The sequence below is a fragment of the Schistocerca americana genome, chromosome 1 (assembly GCF_021461395.2).
Source record: "Schistocerca americana isolate TAMUIC-IGC-003095 chromosome 1, iqSchAmer2.1, whole genome shotgun sequence".
NCBI lineage: Eukaryota > Metazoa > Arthropoda > Insecta > Orthoptera > Acrididae > Schistocerca > Schistocerca americana.
In genome coordinates, this window is record NC_060119.1 from 718,673,136 (window position 1) to 718,696,206 (window position 23,071).

Sequence of the window (23,071 nt, forward strand, 5' to 3'; positions counted from 1 at the left end):
GCTCGGAATGACAAAGCGGTTCTGACGTTCCTGACGAGAAAAAACACTGGATTCTCCTTCTAAAGCCATGGCTTTGTTATACAAACACAAGAAGGGAATCGCGCTTGGCAGTGTGGGCAGCACAATCCTATGTTATGTTGCAGTACATGCAATATTTTTTTGTTGCAGTACATGTCCTTCCGTTACCCGAAGAAGGAATGCTGAAGAATAAGCATGTGAAGTTCGAGCATTACTGAACAAGATGCCGCAGTGGTTAGCGCAATGGACTCGCATTTGAGAGTGCGACGGTTCAAACCCGTGAGCGGCCATCCTGATGTATGTTTTTTGTGATTTCCCTAAATCTAGGCAACTGGCGAGATAGTTCCTTTGAAAGGACACGGCCGACTTCCTTCCCCATCCTTATTTAATCCGATGGGGCTCCTGACCTCGCTGTTTGGTCCCCTCCCCCAAATCGACTAACCACCAAACTCGACCCGCTCAAACAGTAAAAGAAACGCTTTGTCCTTCCAGACACACACTACTGTCGGTTGGAAAGTAAACAAGTAAAGAAAGCTGTCCTCAAACTGAAGAGTGCAGTGCTTTGCTAGGCATGGTCGTATTGGACGAGGTATGCACTCGCCTTGCTCGGACATTTTAACTAACTTAACCAGACAGTTGTCAGGCGACTTACAGTTCTACGCACACTCAAAACAAGTTTCAATTTTGTCGTTCTTCATATTGGAAAACACTGCTAGAGGAAAAATAAGGTACAAGTGAAAGAAAAAGTTCTAGGACCAGTTAAGGATTGGGACTCGGACCTTCGGCATTTTAATCTGACATTTATCGGTCTACCCACTTGGACACTCAGCCAGAACCATATGTCACAAAGGAGAAAGCGGCGTCTCTATACGCGCAGCACGTATGCATCAGTTAGCAAAGTACTGCAACGTGTACTCAAATGTAAAACATGTGCATCTCAAAAAAGTGGCTCATAATGGCGAATACGATCGTCGATGATCCTCGGACTTAATATGGTCAGTAAATTTTGACCCACTCCCTCAGAGGAATTCGTGTGATGCACAACGAACTCCGCAGAATCTGCGAGAAAAGAAAGGGAAAACATTCATAAGAAGCAGGGACAGGACGATAGGACATCTATTAAGAAATAAGGGATAACTACAATTGTACTAGAGGGGGTGGTGTTGGTGGGGGGGAGGGCGGTTAAAAACTGTAGAAGGAAGCAGAGACTGGAATACATCGAGCAAATAATTATGAACGGAGGCTGCAAATACTACTCGGAGATAAGACTGATAACTAAAACTGCTGGACACTATCTTTCTTCCTTCTGCATTTCGACTGCAAGTTTTTTAGAAACGGAGCAAATGTTCGAATTGGAGGAGGATTGGCCTTGCCCTTACCCGAGGAATCATCCCACCATTTGCAATGAATGATTTAGGGAATCCGCAGTAAAACTAAATCTAGGTTAGCGGGGGGTGATTTAATTCTCCATCCTCCCGTAGGCGACTCCAACGTGTCAACCGCTGTACCACCTCGTTCAGTCGGCAAGAAATTACATAGTAGCCCAGAGCTTTCCTGTGTAAATTGCGAAACAGAAAAAAAAAACTGCGGCCATTTTTGTAGTTCACTCTATTTCTCAGCATTCTCACACTATCTAACGTCTCTAAATTATTACGAATTTTGTAAGAAATGCGTAGCCACAGGAGTGAAACTACGTACGCTGATGCAGACCCCAGTGTTCGATACTATTGTATACAAAGTAAATTGAGACACTAGAGAAGTAGCTGACAACTATCTCAAGTGACCACAGCATTTACTGTTACGGTTTGTCAGTGCTTCTTTGCAAATGAAGTAACAAAGGTTGCTTTTGTGATTGAAATCAATGAAGATCTTCATAAACACTACAAGAGTTTTTTTAGCTTTCCAGTGTGAGTACTAAAGTGAAAAATTTCGTTAGACAATGAGAGAATTTCCTTCCGTCAAGCGTCTTTTACTTAGAATTGTATCAGTACAGTTGCTTGACTTTTGCTACTCTTAATATAATAAACATGGTATGACTGGTTATGTAAAATTTCAGGCAGTTGCACTATAGTGCTTGGCATTGAGGTAAGGCTAGCAACGGCTTCGTGCGAGAGTCACTTTGATTGCCCAAGAAGCATTGTGAGGTCGTTTATTTCTCGGAAATCACTGCAGGTAAATATTAGGATGGGATGTCCATGCAGAACAGGCTAAGTTCATACTGGAAACTTGCCAAGCCCAAACAGAAGAAACTTTCGATAAACGACCCCGTCACCTGCAGCGTCTTCGCATGGAACATGAATTTCAGATTTCAGAGGCAAGTTCATTCTTACTCACATTTCTTTACAGTGAGTCAAGTATAGTGGTAGTCTCTGGATTAAAACGTTCAGTGACACCTGAGCCATTTCTTTATTTTTGGACTATAATGGTAATTACAACATAGTTACGTGGCGTATAGGTAAACCAACAGAACATGAATCCAGTAGAAGGTGTGCAAAAACGTCCTAGCGTTTATTCTGTTAAAGCTCTCCGTGATCCCTCTGAAACAGACCGACCGAATTCTGGCTTACTGTGCTCATTAAGAGAGCTGACAACAGACGTCTCCGTTCTCACCTTGTGGTGTACTAGTACTCACAACGATCGAAGAAGTCTCTTTCAATGTGACATGTATATATGATACAATATTTTTATGAATAATTAGTTTGATAACTGATTCTCTAGAACTGTGAAAATTCTTTGACATGAATTCAATCTCTGTATTGAAATGAGTTTCCTTTGCGTATGGAACTCTATCGTATATTTATGCCTATTCATTCGAGTGAGCAAAATTATTAAATAAATCATTGTTTTTGTTCTTTTTCAGGTAAGTGTTCCCATCTTCCATTAACATCGTTAAGGTGAGTGATAACTCGTAAATTAAGATTGGCACTTTTTTTCTTTTCGCAGCCAGTGAAATTGGCTCCTATATTCTGCTGTGTAAACTTAAATGAGTACCGACGTATAATTCTACAGACGACCTATTTGTGCTTGCTGTTCAAATCGTGCATTTGTCTGTCCTGACAGTAAAAAATTAAGAGCTGCAATAAAAACAAACTCATTCTGTTACCATGAAAAAAAAATGGAGGAACTCCTACGTACATTCTTCGAACATTCTCTTTGCCTTAGATGAACGTCTCACGGATCCTTTAAAACGCTGTAGAGTAAAGAAGATACGTTTCTGGTACTTCATCTTGTCCCTGAGCAATGAAGTAACTTTCACTTAGGAAAGTCGTATGCACCCAGGTGTTATGTAGTTAATTGACGGAAATCTCCCTCCCCTCCCCCCCCCCCCCCCCCACACACACACACACTGATGACTAAAACCGTATGACAGCTTGATTAATAGCGTGTTGGTCCACTTTCGGAACGCAATAGGACAGCGCTGGTGCGTGTCGTGTACTCAGTAAGTCCTTGATAGGTTTCCGGAGGTATCAGGTACCTACGCGTAGGTAACACAATTTCCCCAAATTCCGGGTGTCTGAATGATTCCTTCAACAATGTAACGACCTAACTTTTTCCCCATCCTTAGCCAACTGAAACACTGTTCTGTCACTAAAGACTTCGCTGTACATCAGCATCTACCGGCGCCTTTGGTTCCAGAGGGGGAGGGGGGGGTGTCGGGGGAGGGGGTTGTTTGGGGAAGGAGACCAGACAGCGAGGTCATCGGTCTCATCGGATTAGGGAAGGATGGCGAAGGAAGTCGGCCGTGTCCTTTCAAAGGAACCATGCCGGCATTTGCCTGGAGCGATTTAGGGAAATCACGGAAAACCTAAATCAGGATGGCCGGACGCGGGATTGAACCGTCGTCCTCCCGAATTTTGGTTCCAGACGAAGTGTCATAATATTCTCGCACCTGATATGATGGAAAAAACAGTTGGTCTTGTCTATAACCTTCACGAAATTAGTGCGTTGCTTATTTTCTCTGTGTACCTACATAGGTAGTTCATCTATAGGGTTTGATGAGTGAATTTGCAAGTAGCAAAATATATGAAATAAATGGTCGTACCTTATGACTGCATTGACTTAAGAAGCTTCAATATTTTCCACAGCCAAGGAACTGTAGAGCTTAGCATTTTACATAAATTTCAACACGATACGTTTTCACGTCCCTGAGGAAAGGGCTTAAGAGACGGACAGACAAAGGCAGACAATCGAGAAATCGTACATACTACCTTGTCTGAAATAGACCAAAACTCCAAATTAAAATGAAAGGGCTACAGATGCAAAGCATATTACAGTAGCGGCAACGAAAGCTACGAACGTGTCGTTCCCTTCTGCCCTTGACGTCCAACTGTACATACACTAAAAGATTACAGCCGATCCTCTAATCTAATAAGAGATGACGCATAATCTACTGTTTTTGCCCAATAAGAAAACAAAGTAAACACTTTATCGGTATCATTTACAGCTTTTTCGGAATCTCTCTTCTCTATCGCGAAACGGATTTTGTGTTACTCCAGGGGAAAAAAACATGATCACAGCTATCTTTTGTTCGGAAATAGCATTCTGTTCACAGAAAACCATTAAAGACGAAAAGAAGGCTTCACTAAAAGAGGATATGCCAAGAAATCCCTCCCGTTTTCGGCTGCTATGGTTGATGACAGTCGCGTAAAATGTAAGTGTATAATGTTAAAGAGGGATTTGAAGTCGAAGTTGGTTACTTACTACTGTGTATTTATCGTTGCTGTCGTAGAAAGGTTCACTCAGAATGGTGGTTAAAAACAGCAAACACGTGGGAATGGTTGCGTACGACTGATACTGCCGGAAATGAAATCAAAATATTGAAACTGATGGGTCGCACAAGCGACGTTGTTATTACGGGGGCGTTCAATAAGTAATGTAAAACACTTTTTTTTCTCGGCCAGTTTCGGTTGAAAAATATGTTGTTTGTTGTGGGGCGTTGTGGAATATTCCCGCTTCAGCCTGTATAGTTCCAAGAAGTTCCGATAGTTGGCGGCGCTCTACGTAGCCTTCAAAATGGCGTCTGTAACGGGGGTGCGTTCCAGGCAGACAGCTGTCACTGAGTTTCTTACGGCGCAAAACCAGAGCGTCGCTGATATTCATAGGAGGTTGCATAATGTCTAGAGACATTGTGCAGTGAACAAAAGCACGGTGAGTCGTTGGACGAGGCGTCCGTCATCATCGCAACGAGGTCGCGCAAACCTCTATGACCTTCCGTGTGCCGGCCGGCCGCACACAGATATGACTCCTGCAATGTTGGTAGAAACAGTTCAAAGCCGCTCCCTCAGCCGGTCATGACGACGGCCTTGAGAGTTGATCGTCGCCCCATGAAGGAAGACAACAAACAGAATATCCCCTTCAGATTCCCTGAACTGTAGTGTGAAACTCTCAGGCAACTGGAGACACGACTTAAGCGTTTTCATCGCCACAAAATTGCAAACGAACTTCTCCTCCAAGAGAACGCAGGGCCTCAAACAACCCTGCGCAACCGAGAGCAGCTCACAAAACTTGATTGGACTTTCTTTTTCTTCACCCTCCAGCCCGTATCTTGCACCTTCCGACTTCAATCTGTTTGACCCAATGAAGGATGCACTAAGCGGGAAACCGTGCATGTATAGTGGTGAGGTTACTGAAGCAGCAAGACGTTGGATCCGACGTCGTCCAGTAGAGTGGTACCGCGCGGGCATGCAAGCCCTCCCAGTATGGTGCCGTAAGGCCGTCGCATTGAACCGAGATCATGTTGAAAAACAGGGTTTTGTGGTCAAAAGAGGATGGAATAATACGGTGTATTGGAATCCTGAATAAAACCAACCTGCTTACAGAAAAAAGTGTTGAATTACTTAATAAAGGTCCCTCGTATTATTTAGCTGACACAGTTTCAAGGTTCTGGATCAATTGCTCGTGTCAAGAACGGAGTAAGTTGTTGAAAGTTTGAATAAGAGCGTAATTAGGCATAAGATGTCATATGAATTTCCCACATAGTGCATGTTCGATTGCCATTCCTTTCGCTCGGAAATAATAAGTTTACGTAAAGGTGACTAATAGAAACAACGCATATATTAGGAACTTCTGATTGAGATGGCTCGTAGGTGGAACGTTGAGTAGAAGAGGAAACGTTCATATTGCCTTTTCCCCCTTTCACTGGCTTGTGCTGTGAGTACAGATTTGACAGAGCTTACCTCAGTGGGAGACGTACTAATAGGAAAAAAGAAAGAAATAAAGGTATTCGTGGACATTAAAAAATAGTCGTCGAATGATAAAGAAACATATGATTAAAGAGTGAAGTCGGAGACAAGTGGTCTTCTTCGGTGTTACAGCACGTCGGGGAAACAAGTCGTGAAGTGGTCGCGGTGCGGATTGTTTGTTGTCGGAGGCAGTGTAACATTGACTTCACTTAACCCACAGGCCGCAAGCAGTTTGTACAGTAACCCGGGCACAGCTGCAGATGTTCGGCGGTAGTTTTTCTCTCTTCTTGTTTGGGGCAATGAATAGTGCCACGTTACACATCTGTTGTGCTGTGTGTCTTGTAGGTAGTCGTAAAATTTGTATACTTTTTAGTAGTGACAGAAGTACTTACATATATTTATATCGTCAGATTACATTTAAGTGTAAAATACTATCACTTCAGTCGTACAAAAACCAGATCAGGGGCTGGAAGTCCAGACTGCAATTGGAGATAATAAGATTTAAAATAAATTTTGTTTTTGTCGTTTAAGGTTGATAACGTCTAATTCGGAAAGTAAAGAAAGTATGTTTAGGGTGTAACACTTCGTCAACGTTGATGTAGCAGTCTTCAATGGCGAGTTCGAATTGAACGAGAATGGTGTGGGAAATTGAAGATGGGCTACTCGAATGAATCACTCCTATCTTTTTCATTTTCACAATTATTACCATTTTTGCGTGCTTAGCATGCAGCCAGCACCATGTCATATACGTGTAGAGACCCCAGCTCGCTGGTCGCTATACACTAACCGGTATGCAACGTCGCGAACGACCAACGCCGGAAGACTGCGCTCTGCAGTGGCCAGTCGGCCTCTACCTACCGCGGCGCGAGCATCGGAGTGTGTGCTGTTGTCCTAAGTGTGCTACATCTAGTAATCGTGTTCAAACTGTTGTCGACCAGTTTGTATTGTAGACGATTAAGAAAATAAAGCATCAGTATTCTAAAGTTAAGTGTACAGTTAGTAAATACCTCTATATGTAAGACATATTTTGATTAAAACAAGTTAATGTAGGAGGATAAAGAACAAGAAGTCGTGATGGTACATCACGGTAACTGGCAACAAATAGTTATTTTAGATGTCTGAGAAAAGAACGAAAATTACTATGAAAATACTCGTTCGTTCTGATGTGAGTTTGCAACATAACCTTTAGGATTTACGATGAAGTTCCTTGTTCTCAAATGAAACGTGACAAAGTCCTTGTGTTACCTAGCGCGCCTGACCATCGTTGCCAAGGAAATAGTGATAATGGAATTTGCCGATACTCATCGCTAGACATATAAACAAAGTCAACACAGTCCCTATTAGTGCATGTGATGTGTGCTTTTGCTGCTGCATTAGTAATAAACATGAGAACGAGTACTATCTTACTAAGCTGAGTAGTACAGTTCCAGCCTTTCAAATACAACAATATTTACTACAACTTTGCTTCACACGTTCGACCACGAAGGTGCAATGATATGAAACTAGTGAAATATTCCTACAGCCAAAACTGCAGTCCGTTAAATTGAGCTGAAGAAAAAACATCTGCTTCATTGTAACGTTCGTAATTAATGATTAGGAAATTGTATCCGCCTTCACCTGCACTGGTAACAAAGAAATGCAAATAAATATCATTTAACTAAACACAGATAACTGTCATCCATAAATTATGTTTCATCACCAATTTATTTTGCTGTCCATATACATAATTCTTCTTAAGACGTCCATTAGAATCCGAACACAGTACCAGAGTATGGGCACACTAAAACCGACGTATACTGCGTGATTCCGTGATGATAATAAAAATTTTCAGGGACGACGGCGAATAGTAAATGAATCGATTTGAGATAAGGGACCCTGGTCCGCGAAGAACGAGCCGAAAGTTACAAGCGCAAATATTTTTGTTACTTCTGACAGTGGAAGACAAGTACCGGCACTGTCGTTGATCCGACTGCAGGGTAGGCAACTTTCAGAATGGACCAAAACAAACAAACAAACAAGCAAGCAAGCAAACAAAGGCTCTACAACGCATACCTTAAGAGCTATGACCACTTGCAGATTTTCACTGTTGTGAAACACGTCTCTTACACTGACAAAGTGCCATAGCTCCTAAGGTATGCATTTCACAGCCGATGTTCAGTTAGGCTTTTTTTTTTTGTTTTGTTTTGTTTTGCTACCTACTGCCAGCTCTGAAAGTTGCTTAACCTACAATCTTAGCAACAACAGTACCGGTACAGGTATTAGACTGCCAGAGGTACAGACGAACGATTTTCACTTAAAACTTCAGACTCCGTTGTTTCCGGATCAGGCTGTCTTTACTAAAGTCGATACATTTACCTTTCTCCGACATCCCAGAAAGTCTGTAACATTATCACGGAATCAATCTGTATATTAATTTTTCTCACGAAGAATCCTTTTACTTTAGTATATCTTACGTGAGTAGTAGGTTGCAAATCATGATTACCGCTGTCTCATGTGCTGCTGGTGCTACCCATATTCGTTCTGCATTCGTTTATTTCGTGGCTTACCTCAGTGTGTGCACTTCCATCGGCTGGCAAAAGCGTCTTTCAGCACTCTGCGCCAAACGTAGTTAAATACCAACCAACAGAAAAGAAAAAATTTAAATGATACCTCTCCCAAACCTTAGTTTTATTTAAGCTAACTTTTCTTCGTATCCATTTCAGTATCTTACATCGTTCCGATACATCCATCATTCCATTTTCATGGCAAATTGTACAGGAGGAGAGAAAAAAGAAAAGATTTTCCGGTGACTTATTAAACTTGTTTCACCATGTCAGGACAGAGAATGCCGTGACAGATTCCCTAGAATAAAGATGTAACAATATAGCGCTGTCGCCTGACACTGAATCGACAAAACTTCATCTACATACGTTCAACGCAAGGTACTGTACAGTTCCTAAAGGAGGGTATCTTTTCATTATCAGAAAAAATACACTCTATTATAATTACCCATGTTGACCCTGAATGTTGAATTTTCTGATGCGAGAAGAGAGACGTCTCATTTTAGTAATAGCTTGCAGATAGTGATTTTAATACCACTCACACGAGAGTAATGCGTTATTTAAATCACCTCCCGATACTGAACCACAGAAATGTGGTGGCCAGTTCCCGGCGCCTCTCCCGTGCAGGGGCCTGGGAAAGTTCCAGCGACGGAAACGCATCCTTATGATGGACTTCAGGTTCCGTCTACGGCATGTCTGGTCTACAAACAACCATCTTCTGCGGGGAGTAGGTAAGAATTGACTTCACACAACTGTCGTTTGTACGGCCGACTTCAGCCGTACTGTTTATTATTAAATAAAACAGTCAAGAACGCAAGTAATGAATTTTAAATAAATGATTATTTGCGTTCTTGACTGTTTTATTTAATAATAAACAGATAATTCCATAACTGACAAACTGCCTGTTGGCTTCTGTCTCGGGTTCTTCGTCCGACGTACGTCTGATGATTTTTCTGACGTTTCGCCAGCACGAGTGGCTGGCATTGTCAAAGTTTCACCCTCCATTGTTGGCGGAGTCCACCACCAGCTACGTAGGGTGAAATTTTGACAACGCCAGCCACTCGTGTTCGCGAAACGTCAGAAAAATCATCAAACGTACATCGGCCGAAGAACCCATGAAAGAATCCAACAGGCAGTTTGTCAACGAGTGGCCACGAAAGCCTTACCGATTTTGAATTTTGTAAGTTCTCAAAATGTGCTACAACTCAAATTATTACTAAGTGTTTAAACTATTTTATTCATTAAAAAACATTTACGCCACGCTGACGTTTTAGTATCCCCGCCTACACCAGGTATCGGTAGTGGATCAGAGCTGGTGCACTAAACTATTACGACAGCCGCCGCTTCCGGCCGCAAGAGCGGAACAGGAATACACGGGATAGACAGTAACCGCTTGGTCCCTGTTCTATGAAGTGAAGTGCTCAGTGTCCCATCATATTGCTATGCATACAGCGGCCCTGCATTTTTTTCTGGGTTGTCTGGTTTTTGCAATTGGTATATAATCAGTACAAAACTTCACGGCATATGACAACTCTTACTCTGTGCACGATTTACGCTTTCATATCAGGGGCAAACAGAAAAATTTTTTTTTTTGAAATTTGTAGTAAGGTTTTATGTGACCAAACTGCTGAGGTCATCTGTCCCTAAGCTTACACACTACTTAATCTAACTTAAACTAACCTACGCTAAGGACAACACACTCATACTCACACCCACACTCATACTCACACCCGAGGGAGGACTCGAATCTCCGACGGGGGGAGCCGCGCGAACCTTGAAAAGACGCCCAAGACCATGCGGCTACCCCTCGCGGCGACAGAAAAATAAGGACTTACATTTCGTGCAGTCCGCAACACATTCATCCCCATTGGTGGCACTATGGTGTCGAAGTTTGTGGAACTTCGGCAACTAAAGCTGTCACTGTAGCAATAGCAACGGCACCAGGAACAACAAAGACTACAGCAAGAAGAGCAAGCTGCTGTCGTCCATCTCTTGTCTTCACAGCAGTAACAGCATCAGTCGATGATCACGGCTATGTCCCCTCAGCTATTCGCCTGCCTTGTTGTGGCTTCAGAAAGCTGAGAGGTATTTCTCTGACATCTTGAAATACATTGTCCTGCCTATAACTTTTCTGGTAAGTAAGAAATGCTTTACTGTGGTCCTCCACAGTCGTTTGTACGAAGTGGTGCAAAAATTGCGATCACTCTCCAACCATAATGATGTATCTTCCAATGAACTATGTGCTCTTTTTAACTCACTACTGCGGTCGTTGGATGCACCTTCTTGCAGCTGGGCTAAAATTCAGTCCGTGTTATAAACAACATTCACAGTTTTACGCAAAATGGGCTGCCAACTTAAAGGGCAAAAGAGTTATTGATTCGTGTTGTGGTCGCGCGCCCAGCCCCATCAGGGAAGTCACGGCTAAAGCATTAAGCCACATCGCATTCTAGGTGGAGCTAGGTGGCGCAGTGGTAAACACACTGGACTCGCATTCGGGAGGACGACGGTTCAAACCCAACTCCGGCCATCCAGATTTACATTTTCCGTGATTTCCCTAAATCGCTTCCGGAAAATGGCGGGATGGTCCCATTAAAAGCGCACGGCCGATTTCCTTTTCCATCTTCCCGTAATCCGAGCTTGTGCTCCGTCTCTAACGACCTCGTCGTCGACGGGACGTTAAACTCTCTTCTCCTCCTCCTCGGATTCTAGTCTTAGTGAAACTTTTAACATTCCTAAATCTTCGCAGGTTACTTCTGAAGTTCAGCTTACTTCCAGTAATGTAATTTAAAGTATCAAAAGTAGTTAGTCGCCATTGCAAGCAGGATCCAGCTAATGGTTTTTATTCATTATCTTCTTTTTATGTACGTAACTCTCATAGAGTTCGGGGTCACCAGAATCATAAACGTCTGTGAGAGACTGAAGTATCTCGACTTTAACGATGGCCCTCAGCGCCGAATAAACACTATTTTACACTAAACGGCAGGGTTCGAGACGCCCATCCACACATTCACCGCTCAAGCTCACGGAGTTCCAGTTCTGTGCAGACTGCTGCAAGCGTCATTCGAGATGATGTCCACACCGCACCGCGCACTGTTGGCCGTGTGGAAAACTCTTGTCAACTGGCGGCCGTGTGTCAACAAGCTGAACGCTGCCAGCCGTCCTCCCGTGCCTGCAGGGCCCGGTGACAGCGCTTCGCTGGATGCAGTCACAGCAGCTGACCACGCAGTTCCGCCAGAACGGCGGAAGCTGGCGTTGGCTTCTGCTATCTCCAGCCAGCCCTTGGAGTTAAACTTGGGCACCGGAGATGCAGTGTTATTGATCAGTGAAAAGTATCTGCGGTTCGGCTCAGCTCAACTGCAAGGGCTTCAGCGATTGGTCGGGTCTTACTGTCCTCTCCTGGGAGAACTGTCACTTACAGCGAAGTACAAAAACGTCGAGCGCTTACTGATTTTCCTAGTAGCAAAATCACCTGACGCTGTTAACATTTCCGACTTAGAACGCTTTGCGACTTTTGGCTTCAAAACCGTGTAAATTTAATGTCCGAAACAGTGATATTTTTTGATCTAGATTCTCTTTGCAGTGCAAGAAAAAAGAGATTTTCGAACCATCGCTGGGTGTGCAAATAATTTTGCTGCTCCTACATCTACGATACCGTGAGCAGTACCAGTCTCACGAAGATCTCGAACTCTACTGTTGACCAGATGCTGTTCAGACAGAGCTCGTGCAGCTAGTGCTAGGCGTCATCACGGATCTCACTCATCCAGTCAATGGGCAATGGCTATTGTTGATATTGAAAAAAGCCTAACGTTGTTGTTGTTGTGGTCTTCAGTCCTGAGACAGATTTGATGCAGCTCTCCATGCTACTCTATCCTGTGCAAGCTTTTTCATCTCCCAGTACCTACTGCAACCTACATCCTTCCGAATCTGCTTAGCGTATTCATCTCTTGGTCTCCCTCTACGATTTTTACCCTCCACGCTGCCCTCCAATACTAAATTGGTGATCCCTTGATGCCTCAGAACACGTCCTACCAATCGATCCCTTCTTCTGGTCAAGTTGCGCCACAAACTTCTCTCCTCCCCAATCCTATTCAATACTTCCTCATTAGTTATGTGATCTATCCATCTAATCTTCAGCATTCTTCTGTAGCACCACATTTCGAAAGCTTCTATTCTCTTCTTGTCCAAACTATTTATCGTCCATGTTTCACTTCCATACATAGCTACACTCCATACAAATACTTTCAGAAATGACTTCCTGACCCTTAAATCCATACTCGATGTTAACAAATTTCTCTTCTTCAGAAACGCTTTCCTTCCCATTGCCAGTCTACATTTTATATCCTCTCTACTTCGACCATCATCAGTTATTTTGCTCCCCAAATAGCGAAACTACTTTACTATTTTAAGTGTCTCATTTCCTAATCTAATCCCCTCAGCATCACCCGATTTAATTTGACTACATTCCATTATCCTCGTTTTGCTTTTGTTGATGTTCATCTTATATCCTCCTTTCAAGACACTGTCCATTCCGTTCAACTGCTCTTCCAAGTCCTTTGCTGTCTCTGACAGAATTACAATGTCATCGGCGAACCTCAAGGTTTTTATTTCTTCTCCATGAATTTTGATACCTACTCCGAATTTTTCTTTTGTTTCTTTTACTGCTTGCTCAATATACAGATTGAACAACATCGGGGAGAGGCTACAACCCTGTCTTACTCCCTTCCCAACCACTGCTTCTCTCTCTTGCCCCTCGACTCTTAATAACTGCCATCTGGTTTCCGTACAAATTGTAAATAGCCTTTCGCTTCCTGTATTTTACCCCTGCCACCTTCAGAATTTGAAAGAGAGTATTCCAATCAACATTGTCAAAAGCTTTCTCTAAGTCTACAAATGCTAGAAACGTAGGTTTGCCTTTCCTTAATCTTTCTTCTAAGATACGTCGTAAGGTCAGTATTGCCTCACGTGTTCCAGTGTTTCTACGGAATCCAAACTGGTCTTCCCCGAGGTTGGCTTCTACTAGTTTTTCCATTCGTCTGTAAAGAATTCGTGTTAGTATTTTGCATACGTGACTTATTAAACTGATAGTTCGGTAATTTTCACATCTGTCAACACCTGCTTTCTTTGGGATTGGAATTATTATATTCTTCTTGAAGTCTGAGGGAATTTCGTCTGTTTCATACATCTTGCTCACCAGATGGTAGAGTTTTGTCAGGACTGGCTCTCCCAAGGCCGTCAGTAGTTCCAATGGAATGTTGTCTACTCCGGGGGCCTTGTTTCGACTCAGGTCTTTCAGTGCTCTGTCAAACTCTTCACGCAGTATCATATCTCCCATTTCATCTTCATCTACATCCTCTTCCATTTCCATAATATTGTCCTCAAGTACATCGCCCTTGTATAGACCCTCTATATACTCCTTCCACCTTTCTGCTTTCCCTTCTTTGCTTAGAACTGGGTTTCCATCTGAGCTCTTGATATTCATACAAGTCGTTCTCTTACCTCCAAAGGTCTCTTTAATTTTCCTGTAGGCAATATCTATCTTACCCCTAGTGAGATAGGCCTCTACATCCTTACATTTGTCCTCTAGCCATCCCTGCTTAGCCATTTTGCACTTCCTGTCGATCTCATTTTTGAGACGTTTGTTTTCATTTTTGCCTGCTTCATTTGAGCAGTACCAGTCTCACGGAGAGCTCGAACTCTACTGTTGACCAGATGCTGTTCAGACAGAGCTCGTGCAGCTAGTGCTAGGCGTCATCACGGATCTCACTCATCCAGTCAATGGGCAATGGCTATTGTTGATGTTGAAAAAAGCCTAACGGGACAAAAAAAAATTACGCATTAGTAGCGATTTTAAGCCACACATCAAAGCTCAGTGAGATATCGACGTCTGTGCCTCATCCAAGAGATTTGTTAATGAAACTAGCCGAAGGGTGGTGATATTCAGGATTTCATTTAAAAAATCGCTAATCTATACAACTTCGGGGGTAACGAATCAAAAGAGTTGTTGTTTCAAATAAGCCATTCTGTTTCGGTGGTCGGCAGAAGATGAAAACCAATTGCAAAATCATTCAGACAAGACACCTGATGCTGCAAAAAGTGGCAAGTGACCCAAATAAAGAAAAGTGTGAAGTCATCCACACGAGTACTAAAAGGACTACGCTAAATTTCTGTTACATGATAAATCACACAAATCTAAAGGCTATGAAATCGCCTAAATACGTGCAGATTACCGAGCGAGGTGGCGCAGTGGCTAGCACATTGAACTCGCATTCGGGAGGACGTCGTTTCAAATCCCCGTCCGGCCATCCTGATTCAGTTTTTCAGTGAGTCCCCTAAATCGCTTCCATCCTTTCATCATCAGATGGAACCGATGACCTCGCTGTTTGATCCCCTCCCCGAAAATCAACCAGTTAGCCACCCAACTTACCGATTACAATCACTAACAACTTAATTGGAACGATCACATAGATAATGTTCTGGGAAAGCGAATCAAAGACTGCGTTTTATTAGCACAACATTTGGAAGATGCGACAGATCTACTAAAGAGACCGCCTACCCTACACTAGTCCGTACTAATGGCTCGGAGCACTATGGGACTTAACTTCTAAGGTCATCAGTCCCATAGAACTTACAACTACTTAAACCTAACTAACCTAAGGACAGCACACACACCCATGCCCGAGGCAGGATTCGAACCTGCGACCGAAGCGGTCGAGCGGTTCCAGACTGTAGCGCCTAGAACCGCTCGGCCACCTCGGCCGGCCTAGTCCGTACTCTCCTGGATTACTGCTATGCAGTAAGGTATCATTACCAGATAAGAAGATAGGATAGGCTGCTACTGGTTATTTTCTTGGCAAAGTTACACACTCTGGAAGTTTGTATCCAAAATGACGGAAATCGCGCAGGCGCTCAATCAGGTGTGCAAAAAGGACGTCAAATTTATGTGGTTGCCCTCCTGTACAACGCCTTAAGGACTATCCAAAAAACCGCGCAATGCGTGATAAAAGATACACCGCGCCTGCGGTGGAAGCTCACACAAACATTTAATATCGATTTTTGGACATGGGTCTAGCGTCCCAGAAAAGACAGCGCTGCTGCTACTACTGTGGTGAGCGTTGTTTCCAAGCGGGTATAACCATGAGATTTACTTTCGCCCCAGCGCCCAACATGACTACGACTTCCCATTGGTTCCCACGTACAGTTCAGTGGTCAGGAAACGGTTTGTTTTGCGCTCGGTCGGCACCTGGAACAAATCCTGGAGGACTTTCTTCAGATGCGTATTCCGTTTGTTACAAAATTGATAATGCCTGTTAAATCACTCATATTAATGATTCGCCTTTCTGCCAACAGATCCTGTATTCCAATGCACATCGCAACTCCAGTTGCAATGGAATTAGCAGAAATCGTGCTCGGAGGTGTATTTGTAATGAGGTTCAAAACGTGAAGAAATCTTTCTGTATAATTCATGGTAACGTTAGTGAATTCACCCTTCGATTGTTCATCACAGTCCTCTATTCCTGATTTATCTTCTTCTGTTCGTCCTTCGATATAAATGCTTGCTTTTTCCATTTCTCTGATGTCTTTTGGCACACACTGCGATGACGACGCATTCCGAACAACTGACGCTGGCGACAAATGTTAGCTGCTGGTTGGCAGGGCCTAGAAATTCTGTAACGGCCCGTCAGGAGAGGATGCATCAAGAGGCATGGTCATGGCTAGGAAACGCACGAAGCTAACGTCGTCCAAATACACTCCTGGAAATTGAAATAAGAACACCATGAATTCATTGTCCCAGGAAGGGGAAACTTTATTGACACATTCCTGGGGTCAGATACATCACATGATCACACTGACAGAACCACAGGCACATAGACACAGGCAACAGAGCATGCACAATGTCGGCACTAGTACAGTGTATATCCACCTTTCGCAGCAATGCAGGCTGCTATTCTCCCATGGAGACGATCGTAGAGATGCTGGATGTAGTCCTGTGGAACGGCTTGCCATGCCATTTCCACCTGGCGCCTCAGTTGGACCAGCGTTCGTGCTGGACGTGCAGACCGCGTGAGACGACGCTTCATCCAGTCCCAAACATGCTCAATGGGGGACAGATCCGGAGATCTTGCTGGCCAGGGTAGTTGTGTGCCTCGGTCGTATGCAGAGCACGTTGGGTGGCACGGGATACATGCGGACGTGCATTGTCCTGTTGGAACAGCAAATTCCCTTGCCGGTCTAGGAATGGTAGAACGATGGGTTCGATGACGGTTTGGATGTACCGTGCACTATTCAGTGTCCCCTCGACGATCACCAGTGGTGTACGGCCAGTGTAGGAGATCGCTCCCCACACCAAGATGCCGGGTGTTGGCCCTGTGTGCCTCGGTCGTATGCAGTCCTGATTGTGGCGCTCACCTGCACGGCGCCAAACACGCATACGACCATCATTGGCACCAAGGCAGAAGCGACTCTCATCGCTGAAGACGACACGTCTCCATTCGTCCCTCCATTCACGCCTGTCGCGACACCACTGGAGGCGGGCTGCACGATGTTGCGGCGTGAGCGGAAGACGGCCTAACGGTGTGCGGGACCGTAGCCCAGCTTCATGGAGACGGTTGCGAATGGTCCTCGCCGATACCCCAGGAGCAACAGTGTCCCTAATTTGCTGGGAAGTGGCGGTGCGGTCCCCTACGGCACTGCGTAGGGTCCTAAGGTCTTGGCGTGCATCCGTGCGTCGCTGCGGTCCGGTCCCAGGTCGACGGGCACGTGCACCTTCCGCCGACCACTGGCGACAACATCGATGTACTGTGGAGACCTCACGCCCCACGTGTTGAGCAATTCGGCGGTACGTCCACCCGGCCTCCCGCATGCCCACTATACGCCCTCGCTCAAAGTCCGTCAACTGCACATACGGTTCACGTCCACGCTGTCGCGGCATGCTACCAGTGTTAAAGACTGCGATGGAGCTCCGTATGCCACGGCAAACTGGCTGACACTGACGGCGGCGGTGCACAAATGCTGCGCAGCTAGCGCCATTCGACGGCCAACACCGCGGTTCCTGGTGTGTCCGCTGTGCCGTGCGTGTGATCATTGCTTGTACAGCCTTCTCGCAGTGTCCGGAGCAAGTATGGTGGGTCTGACACACCGGTGTCAATGTGTTCTTTTTTCCATTTCCAGGAGTGTATTTGGAATTTTAGCTACAAACTACAAGCGACCGAGCGAGGTCGCGCAGTGGTTAGACATTGGACTCGCATTCGGGAGGACGACGGTTCAATCCCGCGTCCGGCCATCCTGATTTAGGTTTTCCGTGATTTCCTTAAATCGCTCCAGGCAAATGCCGGGATGGTTCCTTTCAAAGGGCACGGCCGACTTCCTTCCCCGTCCTTCCCTAATCCGATGAGACCGATGACCTCGCTGTCTGGTCTCCTTCCCCAACAACCAACCAACTACAAGCGGAATACACATTTGAACGAAGTTTGCTGTAACGATTGATTCATTAATGAAGTTACTAAGGCGAAAATTACTATTTTTGAACAATTTTGCATTACATATGCTATTTAATGGTATTCTTTAACACGAAATTTAAATAAGATCACACGGGGAGGACATGAACCCTGAACGCTAGGGTGGCAGTCTTGAGCCTTAGCCGCTGCTCTATGCTTGCTGGCCAAAATATAATTTACGAGCATAGGAGGTACGCATAAAATTTCATCGAATTCCTCGGAAAATGGAGACCGTCGCACGAAAAGCCGCTAGCTAGGTGCTCGGGATAGGAACCATTACAAAATACCTAAGACTCATCAAAAGCCGACCTAATGACTGACGCGATATTGTAGTCATAATATGTTGTTGCTTTACAGTTAGTCTAAAAGAACAAAGGGCACATTCCTTCTCTTCACAGTGAAGATGGTGTCTCAGTTAAAAATACGCGTAATTTTTCGATGCAGACTCCTATTACGTCATTATGTTTTGTTCAAGACTTTTCTGTCGCTCAAGAGGGACCCATGTACCATCTCCAAAATATGAACAATATTCGCAGTTGCTAATAAGGACAATTATCAGCTGTATAATGGAATAACGACATTGAAAATTTGTACCTGTCCGGGAGTCGAACCCACATTTCCCGCTCGTCGTGAGCTACCCCCTCATCATTGGGCTATCCGAGCACGCTCCACGGCTAGACCCAAACTTCCATATGTTGTCAGCTATGTGTCTACAACGTGCGCTCGTACATCCAGTATGTATATGGCCATACAGGGAAGATATTTTAATTGATAGTCGCTTGCCCGGTGTCAGTGGTTAAATACGATGCTGCAGTGCCTGTGTTATTCAGAAATACTGCGCAGTGTTCCTTCGGGCAAGTAACTATCTATTAAAATGTCCCCCCTGTACGGGAATATCCACACATCAAAAAATGTTTTGTATCACCCCGGTTCCCAAAACTACTGAAGATATACGTTGACTGTGGATATTGTATCACAGACACAGTCCCTTTGACTGTTTAGAGATGTCCCTAAACCCGCCCAAAGATGTAAACAACCATGCATGAGCAGCCCCTATTAGACGGAGGGGGTCCAACAGCCAGGTTCGATCGCGTCCGCAATGTTACTTTGTGCCAGGAAGGGCTCTCAACAAGGGAAGTGTCCAGGCGTCTCCGAGAGGACCAAAGCGATGTTGTTCAGACGTGTAGGAGATACAGAGAGACAAATGGTTCAAATGGTTCAAATGGCTCTGAGCACTATGGGACTCAACTGCTGAGGTCATTAGTCCCCTAGAACTTAGAACTAGTTAAACCTAACTAACCTAAGGACTTCACAAACATCCATGCCCGAGGCAGGATTCGAACCTGCGACCGTAGTGGTCTTGCGGTTCCAGACTGCAGCGCCTTTAACCGCACGGCCACTTCGGCCGGCTACAGAGAGACAGGAACTGTCGATGACATACCTTGCCCAGACCGCCCAAGGGCTACTACTGCAGCTCGGAGGAACCCTGACGGCAACGTCACCATATTGAATAATGCTTTTCGTGCAGCCACAGGATGTCGTGTTAAGAATCAAACTGTGCGCAATAGACTGCATGATACGTAACTTCACTCCCGACGTCCATGGCGAGGTCCATCTTTGCAACCACGACACCATACAGCACGGTACAAATGGGCCCAACATGTCGAATGGATCGTTCAGGACTGGCATCACGTTTTCTCCACCGTTGAGTGTCGCATATGCCTTCAGACAGACAATCGCCGGAGACGTGTTTGGAGGCAACCCGGTCAGGCTGCGAACGCCTTAGACACACCGTACAGCGAGTGCAGAAAGGTGGAGGTTCCCTGATATTTTGGGGTGGCATTGTGTGGGGCCGACGTACCCCGCTGGTGGTAATGGAAGGCGCCGTAACAGCTGTACGATACGTGAATGCCATTCTCCGACCGATAGTGCAACCATATCGGCAGCATATTGGCGAGGCATTCGTCTTCATGGAAGACAATTCGCGCCCCCATCGTGCACATCTTGTGAATGACATCCTTCAGAATGACGACATCGGTCGACTAGAGTGGCCAGAATGTTCTACAGACATGAACCCTATTGAACATGCCTGAGATAGATTGAAAAGAGCTGTTTATGGACGACGTGTTCCACCAGACACTCGGAGGGATCTACTCCGAATCGCCGTTGAGGACTGGGACAATCTGGACCAACAGTGCATAGTATGCCACGACGAATACAGGCATGCATCAATGCAAGAGGACGTGCTACTGGGTATTAGAGGTACCAGCAATCTGGGCCACCACCTCTGTAGGTTTCGCTGTATAATGGTACAACATACTATGTGTGGTTTTCATGAGCAATAGAAAGGGCGGAAATTGTGTTTATGTTGATCTCTCTTCCAATTTTCTGTACAGTTTCCGGAACTCTCGGAACGGAGGTGATGAAAAACTTTTATTGATGTGTGTACATAATGGATGTAAGAGTATTAGTTGTAGACACTTAGTCGACGACACATGGAATTTTTGGTCTTGCCATGCAGATAACCTAATGGTGGTAAGGCTTCCGTTCGCGATAAGCGAGAAATACGGATTCAAGTCCCGATCCTGGAAAAATTTTCATTGTCTGCATTCCATTATACAGCTGACGTTGTATGTATTCGCAACATTTCATAACAGCTGTAGTTGCCGCAATGTACGTTGGTTCGGACACGTATGCATTCCATCGTATTTCTGAATCACCATTGAGCTTCCTACGATTTCCTGTAACCGGTTTCATTATACGGGGAGTCAGCTTGAAGTGAAAGGGTGCTAAATGAATTGTTGTTTCATATTCACTTACGCTACGGGACTTAAGTATACATTTTCCCACTAGAAATATTGTGAGGCTACTGTCAGCCGACGTTGCGCAGTATTTGAAGATATGTGTGCCGGTGCTTGTAAATAGCGTAGTGATACTGTCGGTGGTGTTGGTCATAATTTCCATCAAGGACAGCAGGTAGTGGGCAAGCAGCGTTTGTCGGGACCCGCGTGAGCAGCTGGATAGCGCCGTATCGTAGCGCAGACCGCGTTGTGCGGAACGTCGTGGTGCGGCTGCTGATGCTCTGTTGCAGTCTGGTTTGAATAATGTCAACAATCGGACGTACGTAATCTGCAGAAGTGTACTGTACTAACAACTCGAAAGTGTCGTTACCTGCACTCGAACGTGAATTATTATAAAGGTTTTTGTGACTATACCACTGAGAGACTTCAGTAACATCAGTAAACTGAACCAGGCTTTTGTGTTTAGTCATGTTTACCAACAGTACAACGCCAGTGCTTCTAAACTTTATCGCAGTACTAGTCGTAAAATATCCTGAGCTTGCTCGCACAATAATAAACAATCAAGACTTAATTCTGGTCACACTTGTGGATCTACCGTCATCAGAGGTGCAGAGGAATTGGTTATTTCACTGAAGGATGAATACAGTGTGTCCATAGTGACGCTATCATTTCACATACTTATAACATGGGAACTATTAGAGCATCGTGGTTTGTTGCAAAACGTTTAATATCTCTCGAAGTTTGTTTCTATCATGACAGAATTGCGATGTGTATAGGCGATCCTTATCGTAACCCCACAAAAAGAAATTGAATGGCGTGACAAGCGAGAGTGCGAGGGCCATGCGATGGGACCATCTCGACTTATCCATCTCTCTGGAAAGGTATCGTTCAGCACATTCCGCACATTCAGACTCGAATATGGAGGTGCATCGCCATGCTAGATGATGATGATGATGATGATGATGATGATGATGGATGGCTGCAGCTGTTCGATCTATGGGAGCAGGAACAGTTCTAACATATCCTGGTAAACATCCCTCGTCATTAATCATTTTGGGGTTGAAGCTCTTTTTTCCGTGTTTGCTTTAAAAATACGTGTGTTTTTGGATAGGGTCTGCCTTTAGCAAAACACAATTTTTTAACCCAAACATGTTTCACTGCAGTAGCAGCATTTTCAGTGGGCTTTTATTTTTCGTCTGTTAAAGATAAACATTGTTCTATATTGTTCGTATAAATGGAACTATTAGTTTTTAAATCTTAATTACAGATATTTGAAAAACACATAAATTACGAATTCATACCTTTGTACCATATGGTGTGGTTTTTCTGATGTGTTGGGTTTCTACAGTGACTGTTTTGCTGCACAGTTAGTCATCTGCAACTACTTATACCTTAAAGTAGATAAATTGTTTAAGCCAAAATTGCAATTTGAAAAATTGTTATTTGTGTGTGTGTGTGTGTGTGTGTGTGTTTCTTTGTTTGTGTCTATTTACGTAATGTTTCACTTAAATTTTCTTTTTCTTCATCTTCATCACTCACAGTGAAGCAGTGACAGTGACAACTCTGCATATAGTGTTTGAGAGTGATGAAAAAAAGAAAATGTAAGTGAAACATTACGTAAATAGACACAAACAAACAAACGCACACGCACACACATAGAAATAAACAATTTCTGGCGTAGAAACAACAATTTTTCAAATCGTAATTTTTGGCTTACGCAATTCATGTACTTTAAGGTATAAGTGGTTGCAGATGACTAACTGCGGAGCAAAACAGACCCTGTAGAAACACAACACATCAGAGAAACCACACCATGTGGTAAATAGGTTTGAATTCATAATTTGTGTTTTTTTCAGATACCTGTAATTAAGATTTAAAAACTAATAGCTACATTTATACAAACAGTATACAACAATGTTTATCCAGAATGATAATGTTTATGTTTCACAGATGAAAAATTAATGCCCACTGATCATGCTGCAACTGCAGTGCAACATGTTTGGGTTAAAAAACAAAATGTGTTTTGCTAAAGCGGA

At 44.2% G+C, this 23,071-nt stretch overlaps 1 protein-coding gene across 1 annotated transcript in view; it reads right to left on the minus strand.

The window, feature by feature from the left end:
- Positions 1–3,021: 3,021 nt before the first annotated feature.
- The window catches only part of LOC124593817 (eukaryotic translation initiation factor 4 gamma-like), a 31,226-nt gene continuing 11,176 nt past the window's right edge, over positions 3,022–23,071 (minus strand). The window contains exons 3-4 of the mRNA XM_047132169.1: positions 11,832–12,030; positions 3,022–3,092 (exon numbers count right to left, since the gene is read on the minus strand). Of these exons, the coding sequence (XP_046988125.1) occupies positions 3,022–3,092; positions 11,832–12,030 (270 nt within the window). The remainder of the gene's footprint in view (positions 3,093–11,831; positions 12,031–23,071) is intronic.